Source organism: Pinus tabuliformis, chromosome J, assembly GCF_031772625.1.
Source record: "Pinus tabuliformis cultivar Carrire ecotype Pingquan chromosome J, CPIR1, whole genome shotgun sequence".
Taxonomy (NCBI): domain Eukaryota; kingdom Viridiplantae; phylum Streptophyta; class Pinopsida; order Pinales; family Pinaceae; genus Pinus; species Pinus tabuliformis.
In genome coordinates, this window is record NC_142295.1 from 869,670,554 (window position 1) to 869,689,315 (window position 18,762).

Here is an 18,762-nt window from a genome sequence, read left to right on the forward strand (position 1 = left end):
GAACTAAAGTAATTGTTCCCCACCCTGTTGTAAGAGCCCTCTTCATGCAGAAAGAAATGGGTGAACAAAGAGGGAATTGGATAACCACCCTTCAAGAATACGACCTCGAGATTAAGCCGGCGAAGATAGTTTGAGGGCAGGGATTGTGTGAGCTTGTGGCAGAAGCCTTGGCAGATAAAGAAGGGGCATCTATAGAACGAGAAGCGCATAGCATACAAAATGCACAAGTAGAATTTAGGGAGGAGCCCCTATGGATTAATGAGACGTTGATATGTGAGCATGAAACGTCGGAAGTCCTTTGGACCCTGAGTCATGGTACTATGACATACGCTTTTATTTAACACAGGGATCATGTCCTGAGCACATGGATGCATCACGAAGGAGAGCGCTCAAATTTAAATCTAATCAGTATCACCTGGCCTGACACATTATACAAAAAAAATTATGATGGAGTCTCGCTGAGGTGTTTGGAAAAGGATGATGCCGATCATGTCTTGAAAGAAATGCACGATGGCCTAGCAGGTGGTCACTATGGAGGAGAGACCACTGCTCACAAAATATTAAGAGATAGATATTATTAGCCCACAGTGTTCAGAGACTCGCATGCCTACGCTTGGAAATACAAGGTATGTCAAACTATCACAGGACAAGAAAGAAAGCCAGTCGTTCCCCTCAGGCCCGTTATGATTTATCGCCTGTTCCAGCAATGGGGCCTCGATGTCATAGGGGGGATCACTCCGAACACTTCACATCAGCATAAGTATATACTCACGGCAACCGACTACTTCACCAGATGGACCGAATCCATCCCGCTTCGGAAGGTTAACGAAGACGAGGTAATATCTTTTATTGATAAATTTATTATCAACAGGTTTGGCATCCTTGGTGCTCTCATATTTGATAATGCTTCTTACTTTTCATCACTAAAATTGGCTGAATTTTCTATCGATAAATCAATTTGCATAAGGTATGCTTCAAACTATTACTCCCAGGGAAATGGAGTTGCAGAGTCCTCAAATAAAAACCTCATCCACATAATCCATAAATCTGTCATCGACAACCAGAGGAACTGGCACAGCGCTCTATCAAATGCCCTTTGGGTCGATAGGGTCACCCCAAAAGTAGCATTAGGAAATTCCCCATACTTCCTCATCTACAGACAGGAAGCCATCTTGCCTCCTAACGTTACCCTTCCCTCTTTACAGCTCTCCCAAGCTTCGAGAGGGACCCCTTCAGCCTTACTTCAAAAAAGGATCAACCAACTGGTGAGGTTGGAGGAATTAAGAGATAAAGCTAGAAATAAATTTAGAAATCACCAAATGATTGTGAAGAGATGGTTTGATCTCCATCTGGAAGGAGATAAAGATTACCAAGTAGGAGAGCTGGTCTTGAAATGGGACAAGATGAGCGAGCCAAAAGGTAAGCACACGGAATTCCAACACTTATGGCTGGGCTCGTTCCAAGTTGAGGAAAAAATTGGTCAAGGAACTTACAAATTGAAAACTTTACAGGGAGAAAATGAAAAACTCCCTGTTAATGGCCAACATCTTAAGAGATACTTCTAGTAGCCACCATATGGTGGTCACCTCCTGAGTAGGTTAGGATTCATTTTATTTTTGTTGTTAGCTTAAGTTATATTTTCGTCCTGTCTGTTCTTGTTTTTTCGCAAAGTTTATTTTCCTTCTGTTTTGAATTTCAACCCTTTTTAGCCAACTGATTTCGGTCTTTCAGTTTCGTCTTCACCTTTATAACTCTCTTCTGATTGCCCTCATTCCCCACCTTTAGTTTTTGCCTCCCTCAGTAACCTGCTGATGAGTTTGCCAATCCTAAATTCATCGTTACCCTGCAAATCAAGCAAACTTTCAATGAGCCTATGAGAACTAGAACATTTGCAGTGAAATTCAAATCAATGCCACTCATTGGCATCTGTTAGGAACTAGGTAGGATCTGTTGAAAACCTGGATACCCAGAGCATGTAGGGGCATCTTTATAAAACGAAAAATGTGTAACCACAACTAGACTAGCATGGAAGAACGCTGCATTTTTAAAATCCCATCCAGACCTAGCCTATACTTGTCTATGAGGTTTGCAATCATTCTCCATTGGTTCCATCCACCACTCTAAAATTTCTAATATCTGTCATCTACCAATAAACCTCCTTTCATGGGCTAAGCTCACTGTCATTTATCCTGTGGCAAATCCAATTGTGCTCTAGTCCTTGTGCCTGAAACTGGAAGGACTTATTTAAAAGAAAATGAAATATCAAGTCCTTGTGCCAATTTGGAAGGACAGGTTGTTTTGGAAGACGGTTGGAGTACGGACTATTGTTGGGCTCAAATTACCAGTTGACACAGCAAACCCAACCTTGCTTAAGCAGTTTAAAAATATGGCCTGATCCATGACTGCACCCCATTCGATCATACGAAAGTATAGCACGAAAAAAAAAATTCTTACATAAAGTGCAAATAAACATATCTACATCAAGTTTGATGAGTGATAAAGAGCTGAGGTACACACCTAAACAGGTATTGACAGACTGGTGATGGCCCCAAAAGGATTTTGAAATTAGAAAATAGGTAAAGGAAGGTCAATAAATCCCATAACACTACCATTGGAGAATTCCTGTCAAAACCCTATCAGTAAGTAGAAGCTATTTATCTTTATCCCGCCTGAAGTGATTAATGTTGAAGTGGAACCCATGCCTGTTCATCTATATTGTCTGAATTTCAAGTTTATCTTAACAACCTGATGTTCTATTGATCTAAGGTTTATTTGGTAACAGAGATAACTGGTTCGCCCAACGGTTCGCCATTTGTTGTGGCCACAACCACCACCCTATTAAAACCTGCTCTGGTAGCAAATTTGAATGGGTCCCCTAGAAGTTTGATCTTTCATTTCTCTGAATGATAACTCTTCGAATGATCTGTTTCTATCCTAGGGATTTTAACACTTTGTCGAGTCAAATCTTCAATTATTAATGGTTAAGACCCCCTAAATAAATCTTTGTGGCATGATTCATTTATAACCCAGTCTAGCCCTTCATTCATATCCTTCATCAGGACTTTTTCAATCCTCATAAACCTTCATGGTGCTCTATGCCCACACATATAACCAACCCCCACTCTTTACTATGGGTGTATATGGACTCAACCCTCAAAACCTTCTATCGCGTCCTTATTTCTATATCAATGCTTTGATAATAGAAATGCTATACAAATATGCATAACTTACCCTTTTCGTACTTCCCCAATCTTTACACATCTCTTGATGCATGCCTTCATCGCTTATCGCAATTGCTTGTCCATGCCTCCATCGCATATCGCTTTTCGCATTGGCAAAGGCTAAAGGTCCATCTCCCATGAATAATTGCGATGCAATCAAGTCTCCAATCGCATCACATCTCGCAATCGGCACTCTCAACCAGTATATAGGCGCAAGCTTCAAACATTTCGTGATATGGCGGACCTGCCGGGGTCATTAACTGTAGCATATATATTTTCGGGTCCAGCTTATCGCATTTCGCAATCGGCAAAACCCAAGGTTTGTACATAAGGCGTGGTGCGATATGGCGGACTCGTCGGGATTATTAACCACAGTATATATATATTTCGGGTCCGGCCTATCGCAAATCGCAATTGGCGGAGCCCAAGGCTTATACATAAGGCGCGATGCGATGAGCGGACCCGACGGGATTATTAACCGCAACACATATATAGTTCGGGTCCGGCCTATCGCAAATCGCAATTGGCGGAGCCCAAGGCTTATACATAAGGCACGATGCAATGAGCGGACCCGATGATGATTTTAGGTCCGGGTGTATAGTGTTTGAAGTCTGGCCTTATGGTTCGGCTATGGGTTTTCCCGTGTATTCCCATGTATTCCGGTAAAGTGTTGTGGTCCGGGTTTTTAAAAGAAAATCTGATGGAGTGAATGGTCCGCTTTTGAAGCATTGTCAAAGAAATCCTTGAATAACAATGAATATTATGGGCAACGAGAATACATGTTACAACAGGTTCAGTGGTTTAATAGTTATAGTTGCTCTATTTGCAAGATTAAATAGAAACTATGGCTGAATGCAAGGTTTGTTTGTGGGCATGTTTGTCATATTTCTCATAATCATAGCTAATATGAACTATTTCTGTGGGTGAGAACCAAGAGAATAAAAGCGAGTTCGAGTGGACCCGGTAACGGATAAATGCGATTTATATGAAGACGACACCTCTGCACCACCGATGTCGATATTGAAAAAAGACATACTTTGCAAGAAAGGGATACGAATCGCCATAGTGCATAATGGAGGCACACTTTATGTCAAGAAGAAGCACTCATGACAGCGCTGATCCATCAAGATGTTATTACCTCCAAACACACCTTAAATCATGCCAGATGTGGGATAATGAGCGCAGTGTCTTCAATTTCGTTTAGGAAGTAATAGGGAATAACGTCCGCTCCATACAGGTGCAAAGAGATGACACGCAGTCATGCTCTTTTAATCAACATCCTTTCATTTCCCCCAGAAAATAAAAACGCCCCAGCAAATGTAGCCTCAGTAGTTTGACGAACCGTTCTCAATCCGTATATTTTAATTTGTATATTGAATAAGCCAGGAAGATGGAGGGTCAGGGGGATATGGAGGGTCAGTTTCTTCCTGCATAAGTATTACCCCCGGAGATGGAGGAGGACCTTTTTTTTAAGCAGAACGACTTTTGATTTATTGTCCTAATAAAGAAGATTGTTTGAGTCAAGAAGGAGCCCTTTTCAAATTTATTTTCCTCTTCTTTCATGTGTTTGGAATCAGGGTGTTGTTGTTGGCATAAATATAAATATTTTTTGTTTTTATGCATATTGATAATAGACAGTTCATGACTAGTCTTGGTTATTCAAATATAATTTGTTACCATGGTTAATTCATTAAAGGTTGCTTATTCGAAACCTGTTAAACATCAGTTGCAAGTTTTATTTGTATGGAAAGGAATGTGAATTCCTGTATGAGTAATTAGATTGCAATTAAGATTTAATACAACCTTGTTCATTTGTGAACCAGTAATTGATTCATTTGGACTTGGAATCTATATATGATGTTTAACCTCTTTTGTTATGCTCTTGCAGGATAGATTAGAATAGTTAGGATTAGCATAAGTAGTTAGAATTAATGTAGATAAGATTTGATACATATAGGTTAGCTATTTCTTTTGTTGATTTAATTGAAGTCTTCCTCCAAGAAGCAATCTTTCAACACCCATAATAGTTTACGAGATCCTTTAAAACCCGTTGGAACTAGCCACTCCAAATGAGAGCAGATATAATTGGGGTCTGTGATTGGGTTGGTTCCCTTTGTTGGCACAACGAACATTCGCCATGTCAACAGGTCCAAAACCCCTTCGCTTGGGTTATTTTCCCACAAATCCTTTTGTGACCAAACTCACACAAACCCATCTCACTAGGCTTGTGGAGTACCTCCCAAGCTACACAATTCAAAAACATAGTATATTTGAAGTAATCGTAACTTATTCAAACTCTCGTAGTCAAGCAAGGACTTGGTTGGGTTCCCAAGTTGCAAATTAAGTAAGGGTAGTTGTGAGGGCATGATAGATATGGAGGATCAGGGCATGACAAGGAATGAAAAGGCACACTAACACATTCCAGACAATATCAATGCATGCTGAGGAGTGTTAGGGAGTGTTGAGGCATAACAAGGGAGAATTGGGTCAAAATGCATGGAAATGAACAAATAAGAATGTGTTCCAAAGAGTGTCAGTGAATTCAAGTGTGCCAAGGATGAAGTGTGTTAGGGTAATTTCATTATAGGATTTGCAAGAGGCAAGCCTGCGGTTGCGATAATGGGTTCGAAAAACCAATTTTAGACAAAGGGAGACTTTGCGCTAGGCACAACACTGTTTTTCCTTTAGCTATTATTTTTATATGACATGTGGCACATTTTGGCCAAATGCTCATGTTTTAAACTATTTTAGACAATTTCATATTGTACATTATTGTGTATAAGTTTTGGGGCACTCGGCTTGTGCCAGATTATATCATGTGTGTCTTGTGCATCTTGTGGTTCTTTCAAACTCTTAGTTAATGCTCTATTGTTTATATGAACTGGACATACATGTGAAATATTGTCTATGTAAGCTATGTTGCTTAGTTGTTTTATGGCCATGGCTAGATGTGATCCTTGTCTTGGTAAGTTCTTAAGTGGGACAAGTTGATCTTGGACATGAGTGACCTAAGATGAGTTATAGGTAGTTCTTAGGTGAACAAAGCACAATCTACTTGTATTAGGTGCAATCGGTCAAGTTATTGTGGCCGGAGCAGGCCAATGTCACATGAACTACTAGTTATGAAGGTGTGAGGCTAGTTGTGAGTGCCAAGGCGTACATGTGTAGATAGTGCGAAGGCATGAAAAATATGCTAAGATGTGCCAAGTGCTAAGGCATTCCAAGATGTTGAAGTGTGTCACAATATGTGCCTAGGATTTTCAAGGCAACAAAAAGGAGAAACAAGTTAAACTACAAGGAAATGAACACATAAGAGGGTTAATAAGTCGTGAATTTACATTTTCCAAGAGGGTCATGCTAGGCACACCGACACTAGGTGCCAATAAGTGCCAAGTGTTAGTGCATTCTAAGTGCTAAATATTCCTCTGTTACTTCTCATCTACTTTCCAATAGTTGATCTCAAATAAATTTAATATTAAACCATGCCAAAGCATACCAAGGCATCTCAACGAATGCTATACATGCTAAGAATTTCCAAGTACCAACACATTCCAAGTTCCAATGTGTGTTAGGGAGTGATACACATGTTATGAAGTGGCAGGGCATGTCGAAGAGTGCTAAGGTGTGCCAGAGAGTGCTAATGCATGCTGAGGAGTGTTAGGGAGTACTAGGGAAACACAAGGGAGAACTAGGTCAAAATGCATGGAAGTGAATGAATATGAGGGTGTGTTAGGGAGTGTCAATGAGTGCTAGTTGGCATGCCAAGGAGGGAGTGACAAGGTATGCTAAGCACTAGTAAGGCATGCTAGGGAATATCAGGGCATGTCAAGAAGTGCCATAGTGTGTGTTAACATGTGCCAAATAGTGCCAAGGCATGCCAAGACATGACAAATTCTAAGGCATGCTAGGATGTGCAGGGTGCCAGGGTATGCCAATATGTGTCAAGGAGTGTTAAGGAAACATAAGGAAGAACCAAGCTAAAATGCAAGGAAATGAACACATAAGAGGGTTAATAAGTCAAGACTTTATCTTTTTCAAAAGGGGCATGCTAGGCACACTAATAATAGGTTCTAATACATGCCAAGTGCTAATGTATGTTAATGCATACCAAAGTGTTCAGGGCATGCTAGGGACTACAGGGCATGCCAACACATGCTAGGAGAGTGTTATGCTATGCTAGGGCCTGCCAACATGTGCTTGGGTGTCCTAGTCATGGCAAGATTTTCTAGGTACAAATATGTTCCAAGACATGTGAGGTGCCAAGGAATGTTAGTGTGGGCCAAATCATGTTAAGATGTGCCAAGAGTGTTGAGGAGTGCTAGGTCTCTCTCATTAATAGAATTGACAGAGCTTGATTATGTATTAAATAATATAGTTCCTACACACACTAGTGGAACTTTATCTAAAGGGAATTTGTTAGATAATAAACCTAATAGAGATGAATCATGTGTTGACTCATAGGAAAATTATATTCTCATTACTTGAGGGAAATGATACACACTAATTACTTCTTAACAAATTGACTGACTCTAACCACTATGGCCTTGGACACATAATGAAAAAGACTCCACAACAATGGTCTTAAATCATTATCTTTTGACAAAAAATATAGTAGCATGCACATCACGTCATCAAAAACTCATTGGAATGATCAATGATGACAAACATTTTTTGACCGTCACCAAAAGTAACCAAAAAGAGCATTGGTGAGGGTCAATAAAATATCGTCACTAGAAGTGTCACCAAAGAGAGAATTAGTGATGGGCCTTTAACAACCCTCACCAAAAGTGTCACTAAAAATGGCTTTGGTGACAAACCTTAAAGGACCATCACTATATGCACTTACAACAACGTTTTTTTAAGGACCGTCACCATATGCGACATTGGTGACAGACCTTAAAGGTCCGTCATAGGAATGACCCTCACCAATGACCTTTTTTGTTGTAGTGATACATATAAACATATAGTTGTAGATGTAAAAAGTCCAAACAGGAGTATCTCCTCAAAAAATAACACAGTAAAACAACATGATAGTATTGATTGTTTTTCTATGCATCCAATCATCATTTTGTGAAAGGATTGTAGATATGGTGACATGAGATGCGGTCAAAAGATAACTTCATGTGAATAATATCTTACAAAATAGGTGGCAGTGTGTGATTGAGGCATCTTTGTGTCTTATTGAACCAATTTATAACATTATTAGAATCACCAAAAATATGTAGAGCGTGAAATTCTTTTTCAATGGAAAAACAAAGGAGAAGTTTTATGCAGAGCATCTTTGCATAGTTGTTTGTGGCCTTGCCTAAAATAATATGAGATTTGAAAAAAATGATGTTCCTAAAGATATAGGACCAACCCACCTCCACAGGCACCATTATCATGAGAGGCTCCATCAAAATAGGCCCAAGGAAGCAAGACATTTATAATTCTTCTAAGATAATATGGGGAACCTAAGAAGTATCCAAGGAAGAAAGCATGGAGAAAATTGCAATAATTTGTGTTGCCACGCGATTATGGGACAAGACTTGATCCCGAAAAGTTGCCTTGTTTATATCCATCCATACTCCCCAACATATGAGAGGGGGGATGTTTCTGATAGCATCATCTTTTGACAAGTCCCACCAAGACTTCTAAGCATTGTGAAAGGTATTTCCATGGCATGCCATACCAGAATCCAAATTGTTCTTTATGACCGACCAAATACTCAAAGTGAAGGAATGGGGCATAAATAGTTGTGCCACTGACTCCTAAACATTTTTACATAGTATACACCAATTGGGCCCTTCTTTCTACCTCTTTTGGATATTGTCCCAGGTTGGAATTTTATTTTCATTCAGACACTAGAGAAAGACCCAAGCCTTAGCAGGACAACTCAATTTCCAAATATTTTTCCACTACCAAACATGATACAATTGTCTTCTGATTGAAATTTGATATAAGTGCCCAATATTTGGAGTGTAATCCCCATCCTGGGAATGAAACCAAAAGTTTGAATCTTCTCTATCTCAGATTCTAACATGAGAGAAATTAAGAGTAGCTGTGTAGTTTTTCCAAGTGACAATATATTCTTTTGGAAGGTTTAGCTAGTGAGCATCTACCCAACCTTGTGCCTAGAATGGAGGAGCGTGTATCATCAACAATATGATTCAAGTAAATCCTCTCATTCTCATTTAGAAGTGTAACAAGGTTGCGAGGGAGCTAAAATTTTCCTCGCAACTAGCTCATGGGTTAATGTTGACTCTCGTCTTTCCTCTATTTCCAACTTTCCAGGCTAGGTCGCTTTTCACCACAAAGAAAGATGATGCAAGCACCTTTCATATGATTGATACGTTAGCTTTTTTTTTATTATGCACTGTGATCCAATAATCAACAGAAGATGGGAAAATGTATTTCCTATAGACAGTCAAAGTCCAAAGACTGTTGGTAGTCAGTAACCTTCAATTAACCTTGGATGCCAACGCTTTTGCAAATAAAGGCAGGTATTTGATGCCCCAACCTCCCCACGCTTTGTATCTTACCATGGGAGAACAAAATTATCCTTGCTTCCAATCCATAGAAATTAATAGCGCAACCTCTGGATTGATTCAATTATTCCTTGAATCCATGATAAGGACATCCAATAGACTAGAATGGCCTCCATAACCAATTTTATAAGAACCATTGTGCCTGCTCTGGTAAACCACCTGAAGCTCCAACTTTTTAATATATTTTCAATTTTTTCCAACATCCACAACCAATCTTCCTTTATGTATGCATAGGGTTTGAGGTGAAAACCAAGGTACTTCAAACCTTCCTTAATTTTTTTCAGTTGAAAGAGAAATTGAGCCTACATCCTGTGAACTTCCCCACGAGATAAAGTTAAATAAGATAGAGTAGAATTTGTCACATTGATTTACATACATGTATCCTTCTAAAATAAGGAAAAATCTTCCTTAATGGATATTGCATCCTATCTGGATCCATTTCTAAACAGAAGTATGTCATCAACAAATAATAGATGAGTGATTGCAAGATTTTATGTGACCTCAATCCCTCTAATATCTTCCCTACTTCTCGTTGCTATTAGTAATCTATAGATACCTTCTGCTACTAATAGGAACAAGAAAAGAGATAGAGGGAACCCTTGCCTCAATCCACATTGAGCATGGGAAAAAGACAAGGTAGATCCATGGATAAGGACCAAAAAGAAAATTGAGGATTTACAAATAATAATCCAATTAATGAAAGGTACTTCAAAACCCAAATGTGTGAGGATCAAGTGAATGAAGACCCAATTGACCCTATCGTAGGCTTTTGCGAGGTCAATTTTATTGATAGAGCCTTTCAAATTCTTGATTTTTATATTGTGCATGCCTTCTTTGGAAAATTGGATAGCTTCATGAGTTTGACACCCCTCAAGAAAAGAAAACTACTCCTTTGACACATTTCTGGATAAGATTGACCTGGTCCTATTGGAAATCATTTTTAAAAACACTTGGTATATACAATTACAAAGAGAGAGGGGTATGAAATCATCAAAATATTGAGGATCATCAAATTTTAGAATGAGAGTGATAAATGTAGAGTTGAAAGAATTAAGAGTTCTTCTATTTTGGCGATAATCCTCAATCACCCTGAGAAGATCTGCCTCGAATAAGTCATAAAACCCAAGAAAAAATTTGGTAGTGCATCTATATGGACCAAGATTCTTGTCATTCTGCATACCATGAAGGAAAAATTGAAGCTCACCATCTAAAACAAGAACCATCAATTGTTGATTGTCTTCACCTTTAGGGAAACGAGGAAAAACATGTGCTAAATGAACCACTTCAATAATTTTGGCTCCCTCTAGGGATTTATATATATTGTTGAAGTGGTTTTTCATAAGGGAAGCTATTTCCTAAAAAGATTATGCTTTTCCTACCTCTGGAGTGTTTAAGGCCCATATAGTGTTTCATACTTTGCACCCTTTTGTAAAGTTTTGAAAAAAAAATCATTCTCATATCCAGTCTTCAGCTAGATTTCTCTAATTTTTTGTCTCCAAAGCTCTTCCTTTTCTTCCATTAATTTCCTTTTCGAGGCCTCCAATTGTAGGATTCTCTATTTAGATTCCTTAGACTCATATCCTCCCCCTTCAAGAGCCTCCACCCTTGCCATATCTTCCTCCATGGGTTTAAGTTCAACATCATCCCTTAACCTCTTCTAATTAGACCATTGAATAGTAGCCTGTTTCACCCTTTTTAAATTCTCAGAAAAATGTTGTGTTGTCAAGAGGTTTGTGTCTTGAGTGTATTGAATCCAATTTTATGACACAAGATGTAGAAAGGATTCATCAGCCAACCAAGAAGCATTGAATTTAAAAGGGCTAACATTAGGTTTTCGAATCCCCCCTTTAACTTCCAAGAGCACCAGATGATGATCATATATTCCACCAGCCCTAATCCACTATTGAAATGAAGGGATTCTCTCCATCAGACCTCCAGCCATTAGGAATATACCAAGAAATTTAGCAATCATCGTCACCCCTGTTTATCTGTTTCCCCATCAGGGTTTATATTTTAAATGTTTTACATAAATAAGCTTGTTGTACGCCAAAATCTTAGAGAAGAAGAAAAACATAGAATCTAGATGGACATGAGGGCCCTAGACTTCTGAAGCAATAATGGTGAAATTTAAGTCCCCCCCCAACAATAAAATTTTACACATCATAAAATATTTTTCCATTAATTGACTCAAGAATGTGCTCGTTTGTGATAAGGGCCATAAATTTTTGCCACCATGAGATCCATACCCAATTCTGAGAAAACAATTTCTGCACCTAGGACCAAATCCACGCCCTAGGAATTGGTTACTTTAATTGTTTTTGCATTAAAGACCATTTCCAAACCCCCATAACAACCTCTCACATTAGATCCAAAGAAAAACCAACCTAGAAACAGAGAGCATAAAGCCTAGGAGATCTTGTCTCCATCGCCCAAGGTTTCCTGAAGGCATAATATATCTGGGTTTTCATTGGGTATCATCTGTCTCAAAGCTAATTTTTTGTAGGGGTTAGCCAAATCCCAATAGTTAAAAGAGATAACAATCATGATTACACTATCACAAGGGCTCTCATTGCTCTAAGTGCCCCTACAATTGACATTTTTCTACCATCAACTATGTCATGTCGAGCCCTAATCTTAGCCTTTGAAATGTGATATTTTCTTCCTCAAATTCCCCCTTTGTGCGATGACGAAGACAGGGAGCCCAGTCCCGCCACTCCAGAAAAGGGGTCTCCTTTAGATGGCCAAGGAAAAAGATTATAGTGGTACAAGGACTCTAAAGAGTTCATTGACTCCGAGAGAGTCATAGGTTTAGGGGAGAGGCAAGCAGAGATAATGAAGGTACAAGGACAAGCCACTGGAACAGTAAGTGAGCTGGAAAGAGATGACATACTAGAAGGGGGAAGGGTACTGGAAGGACCAGAACCCGTAAATAATATTTTTAATAGGATGAGGAGGAGAAGAGTTACCCAGAGGGGAGACGACCATTGAGGATGGAGCACCAAACTCTTAGAAATCCTAAGGTCCCATTCCTGTAGATGTTTCTCCCACATCAATAATGCCTGTAGTCTTCAACCTTGGCATCAAAGTATTGGCTTATGGAGACATGGGAGGAGAAGAGACCATTTGATTTTCAATTTCTCCAAGTGAAGAACCCCTAGCTCTATCTCCTTGATGATTCCCTGTGCCATTCTCACTATTGTAAGACATGGGACAATCCCTCAAGACATGTTTGTGATGGTGGAACCTCGGACATCTGAATGGAATGGATTCATAGTCAATCATTTATCGATATATAAACCCCCTGTAACTGATATTTAGGTCTGCAAAAAGCCCTTCACTCGGGTCCAACTTCACCAAAATCCTAGTCATTCATGTGAGATTTGTATCTTGGAAGGATATATATACTTCAAGAAAACCCCCAATTTGTTCCTTATAACTCAAAATACATCTAGTGTCCGTAATTGAGGGGGAAGTCTCGATAGCCTAATCCAAATCGACATACAGTCAATTTTCGTTCATGACTTGCAATGTTTCATCGTTTTAGGAGCATCCTGGAGGAATACATGCTCCAATTCTTCTCTAGCACCCGCAAAACAACATTTGTTGAATTGAACCTCAACATAAACCATTCAAGTACCAAAATACTAACCTTCGGGACCTTCTCAAGTGTGTTTCCCCATTCTTGATTTACCCAACCACAAAGAAACCCAAAAAGAAAAATGTCGACATCTGGCATGCCCTACCAAAACCCTCTCAAACAGGACATGACTTTATGAATTTAAATGTCTTCCCCCAACACCATATTTTGGTTCTCATTCTTAATCTTGGTAGATTTCCCCTTCTTTATTTTCCTCCCTGTGTGAAACCGTCCCTCGACTTGTGTTCTAACTCCTTTATCATCCACCAATTTTTCCTAAACTCCTTCCAAACCTTGAGACCTTCTATTTGCCCCTTCAAAAGGAGACACTGCTCAATTTAGGCCTCTATGGTTTTCACCAAAATCTCCCAATGAATTGTAGACTAGGGGAAAATTGAGAAAATGTGTACCATTTCCCATCAATAATCCTCCATCACGGAACAAATCCTATAAGGCGCCCTCTAGAAGAAGGCCAAATCCCACAGATAAAAAATTCCCTGCCTGAGAAATGTCGGTCGACGACCATCCGCTAACTGGTAGCCCTAAGCACTAGTTGACATATGACGGGGCAAGAACATGCCTAGAGAAAGGGGCCAAACTAGGGTTTTCTAGACCAACTCCACCCAAAGGTCCAGTCTCTGAAAAACCCCCCGAACCAAGAAGTTTGGACATCCATCAAATGACACAAAGGGACTAGTCTCCATGTTACGCTCCCCAAGCTGAAACAAACCCGAGGTTTTCTCTAATACTATGTTAGTTGGAACCTAAGCCTCTACAAAACTCTGCTAAAATGGCATTACAACCCATGACAAGGTAAAATCATTGGGGTCAAACCCATAATCAACCAAATCCTCCATAGTTGCTAGTAATCCCTAGATTTACTGCTCAAGACTGCCAGACAACCTTGAACGCTTACCAAACCCCAACATTATTCAGATGTAATAAGAATTTTATCTTCGGTGAAACCGTGTGATGTGTTAGTCGTAGGAGAATGCATGTGCCCCATGTGTTTCAGTTTTATTAGTTTATATAATAGTTTTTTTTATCTTTTTTTCTTTTATCTTTTTGTCTTTTTATTATATTTTTATATTTTTCATCTTTTAATTGTGTTTCTTCTTTTCTTTCTTTTTTTCCTAAAATTTTGCACTTATTCATGACTCTTACGTTCCTCATCCTATGCATGTGATTCATTGATCTCAAAATACCACATGTTGAATCATGCATCTATCTTTTTTTAACCATAACAAAAGATATGTATTGATAAAAATCTACAATTGAAACATGCAGCTGAGGTACATTAAGACCAATGATGTAAGGAGAATTTCTTCAATGGATCTAAAAAGAGTGGACAAAAAAATCATCCTTCTCCCAACAAAAAAATAGACAGGGGAGATCCAAAACTAAATCTTTTAAAATTTAAACATATTGCTTCTTGAGTACAAGAGTAAATTCATGCAAATTGATTGCACAAGAAGTTTCACTAAATCTTGCTTCATTGAGACAACTCCATAGAAATATAATTGTTAATTATCTTCTCCTCAATAGGTTCCCATTAGTTAGATTTTACATCTTGGTCTAGATTTTGGTTTCAAAATGAATAGTTTACAATACCCAATTAGTTAAATTGCCCACCTTGGTGTAACATAGAGTATTGAATGTGAACCACTTACAATTGATCCAAGTTAAAATAGTTCCACATCTTTGTAATTCTACTATAGTTTTTCAAGTCCTAAACTTTAAACATGATTTTCAAGCATTTCGCTTTCATTTTTTGCACTTGAGTTAGGCCATGAAATCTTCATTGAATGGACTGGCAAACACATAAAGAATAAAATTCACTTTGTAATAATCCAATAAATACCATGTATGCCAAAATTATGACCATGGGAAGTTGACATATCAACTACCTTCCTCAAAGGCCTACATTCCTTTTGTCACATCTTCTTGTACAAAAGGGTTTTGTATATTAAGGTTCTTGCCTCTCAGGACTTTATGTAATCAAGGTAGGATTAACCTATTGTAATATCTTGTTACTAATGAGATGTCTTTCTTCAAAGATAAGTTACTAACAATCTAGCTAGTTTGTATTGCTTTGCATTTTAAAATCCTTTTATATTCCATGCATTAATAGAATTTGAGATTTCTTGTATTATTATGTCCTTTGCAATATCTTATTTATTCTTTGATTTCTTTCTCTATATAATCTAAATTAATACTAACTAGTAAATTAAATTATACGTTATTAATAATCAACAGTCAATTAAATTATACATTATTAATAATAACCAGTAAATTAAATTATATATTATTTTCCAGTGTAAAGAATCAAAAAGATTATTCGCCATATTAAATATAAAAAGTTAAAAAATGTAGATAAATATTTTAACAAATACCACCTTGTTAAATTATTTATCTTAACATTCAAAAATTTAATATCCACATTAAATACAAAATGTATTTCAAATTTGAATAAATAAAAAATTATATTCACTCTTATTTTCTTTTCATTAAATTAAATAAAATTTTAACTTATTGAGTGAATTAAATTATAGATTTTGATCTATCTTAAAATTTTAATTCACTTTAAATAATGTTTAAAAATATTAACCCGACATTAACATGTTAACTACACATTGAATATGCATTGCATACCAAATATTTGGACAAATACACCTATGATAATTATTTTCCTTTTATTTTAAAATAAAAAAGTTTGATCAATGTATTAATATAAAATGAATAAACAAAATTAAAAGTATAATTTTCTTCTTCCATACAAAAAATCATAATTCCAGTTAACAATATTTTATTTATTTATTATTTTTATATAAAAATAAATGGAACTTGAGTTTAACCTACAAATTAATATAAAATGGAACCCAGGTATTTTTTCAAATAAAACTGGCGAGAGTGGTCTTCCAAACATTTTTAAGGATAAATATAGAACATAGTTTCATTTTAATATAATTTTTATAATTTCAATTTATTTATTTTTTTTCTGGGGTCTATGACCTGTTCTCTTGGTATTTGTAGATTAAACTTGAGTTCTATATATATATTACATGTAAAGAAAAATCAGGTATCTTAAATAAATAAAAATTATAAAAATTTAAAAAAAAAATTGAACCTTGAATTTCTCAAATTTTATATTACTTTAATCACTAATTAAACAACCTTTTAAACTTATTATTAATATTTTTTATTTATTTAAATTACATAAAATAAAATTTTATATAATATAAGATAAATTTTTATTATTTTTAATTGGTTCCTGGTATAAGGATTGAAATTGTGGCTAACTTTCCTATTTAAATTAAATTCCGAGAAAAGTATTATGTTCTTCTAACTTTTGGTTTCATGATATTGATATGTTAATGTATATTTAATGATGACTTAAATTTTAAGTCAGAATTAGGTGGACTGATTTCTCAATAGTAAATACAGATTTCCAAGAAAACTCCCAGCGGATTGCTTGTAACACATCGGACAAGAAACTCACGCTGGCAGAAAATAGCAACTGCTATGTGGACTAATATCCATTAAAAACAACTTATGAAAACAGCAACTCAGAAGATCCAGCATAAATAGGCAATACAGGGTAACCAAGTTACACTACATAAGCAAATTGTTAACAGAATAATCACAATAAGCATAGCAACAGTTGGCAATGTGCTGAAAACAGAGAAGAAACAGCTTTCCAATCAACATTAGGTGTGCTCATCAGAAAAATAAAAGAAGGGTACTCGAGGGGATGAAGATCAGGATTAAAATTTATGTCATGGAAAAGAAAAAGAACCAGATACTTCATTGATGTAAATGCAAACGAATGTGATTCATCTATGGTCACAAAATACCCAGACAACCCTCTGTATGTCAGCACATTGCATACCCTAAATCTTTGAACATGCAATAAATGTTGAAATACCATGCAAAAATCTTAACATCCAGCAAACCCAAATGCAGCATGGCAATCATCTCAGATAATGCTGAGAGCAGATTGGGTAGCAGTAACAGTATAACAGAGATCAAATCCATACCAGACACTGGTAGGAATAAAGACATCGTAGTAGAAGGAAACAGACTGACTCCTGCCATAGTAAACCCTAACCCACTCTGGCTTCCACTGATCAGATCCAACGCGCATCAGGTATAAATAACATACTTTGTGAACGCAGGGACCCAGTATAGTGAAGGAGTCGATGGAACATCTCTCAAAAGTATCAGTGGTCGGATCATCGAGCCTCGCTACGTACACTTGGTTGCCAAATACATCTCCAAATGCAATGCTGACTCTGTCATCGGTGCCTGCGAATGGCGAGCAGCTGGTCTTGATCTTCACTATGTATGAACAGCTTCCCCCGACTGTGTCCACTTCTCCTGACTATAAACACACAGAAATTGAAAAAATCAAGAGCCTGGTAAAGCAATTGGGGGTTCAAGAAGGCTCAGAGATCAAGATCACATACCCTGAGGGCCAATTCCTGCAGATTCCCAACCTGGGGTTGTAGACTAGTGGCTTCAGAGAGCGCCATTAGGGCGCCCAGATACATGATAATGGTTATGAGGCTCTCTGAGTTTGCCATCATTCTTCCTCAAATTGGAATTCTGTCCCCTCCTCTTTGCCCTTTTCGGCACCCAAGGGCTGAATATATATAGTTGGGTTCTTCTGTATATGATTTTTTTAAACTGAAGGATAACATTTTTAAAAACGATGGATAACAGAATGAAATGAATACGTTATTTCTGTAGCAAACTGGAATTTATTATTTCTATAACCAACAGAAAGAAATGGAACTGCTTATTTCTGTAGCAGACTGGAATATATTACTTCCGTAACAAACAGATCTTATTTTTAGTAATTTTTTAAAACAAAGTTGGTTAATTTATGGAGTTTATAAATATGGAAAATTTTAGGGGTTAATATTTTTAAAGGGGCTAATTTTTCATGATTTTTTTTTTTAAATATTCATTCCAGTTTTTAGAAAGATTATTCATTTAAATTTTACAATATAAAATTATTTTACTTTAAAAATCTCGAACATTATATAGAGAGTATATGTAAAATCATTATAAATATGAATAATTTTACAAATACATTAATAAACATTTTATAGTTTGCATATAAAGGACTAGTGAGATTTGGAAGTTGAGTAAAACACAATAGAGCGCCAAGTGGAGAGCACCAACGAGCGACCAATCAGGTATGTATCTGTCCATATCCGTTCAATCACAACATCTAAGCCCCCCACATGAACCTATAGTTTTCAAGAAGGTGGACGGCTGCATGCGAGATACATGCTAGTCTTCTATGCGCTCTTCTTCTATGCCTCTGAACTGATTGACGCTCGGCATTCTGGGTTCCCAGACGTGTCACCTC

General features: G+C 37.3%; 1 protein-coding gene across 1 annotated transcript; it reads right to left on the minus strand.

The window, feature by feature from the left end:
- Positions 1 to 17,164: 17,164 nt before the first annotated feature.
- Positions 17,165 to 18,097, minus strand: LOC149229443 (embryo-specific protein ATS3A-like). Its single transcript, XM_089375831.1, has 2 exons — positions 17,852 to 18,097; positions 17,165 to 17,766 (listed from the first exon to the last, which is right to left on the minus strand). The coding sequence occupies exons 1-2, from the start codon at positions 17,969 to 17,971 to the stop codon at positions 17,362 to 17,364; spliced, it is 525 nt and encodes a 174-aa protein (XP_089231957.1). The 5' UTR covers positions 17,972 to 18,097; the 3' UTR covers positions 17,165 to 17,361.
- Positions 18,098 to 18,762: the final 665 nt, after the last annotated feature.

Excerpts from the sequence above, each read along its gene's own strand:
- LOC149229443 (XM_089375831.1), bottom strand. The coding sequence starts at position 17,971 with ATGATGGCAAACTCAGAGAGCCTCATAACCATTATCATGTATCTGGGC. Across the intron at positions 17,767-17,851 it reads TGCAGGAATTGGCCCTCAGG|TCAGGAGAAGTGGACACAGT; the intron begins GTATGTGATCTT and ends GTGTGTTTATAG.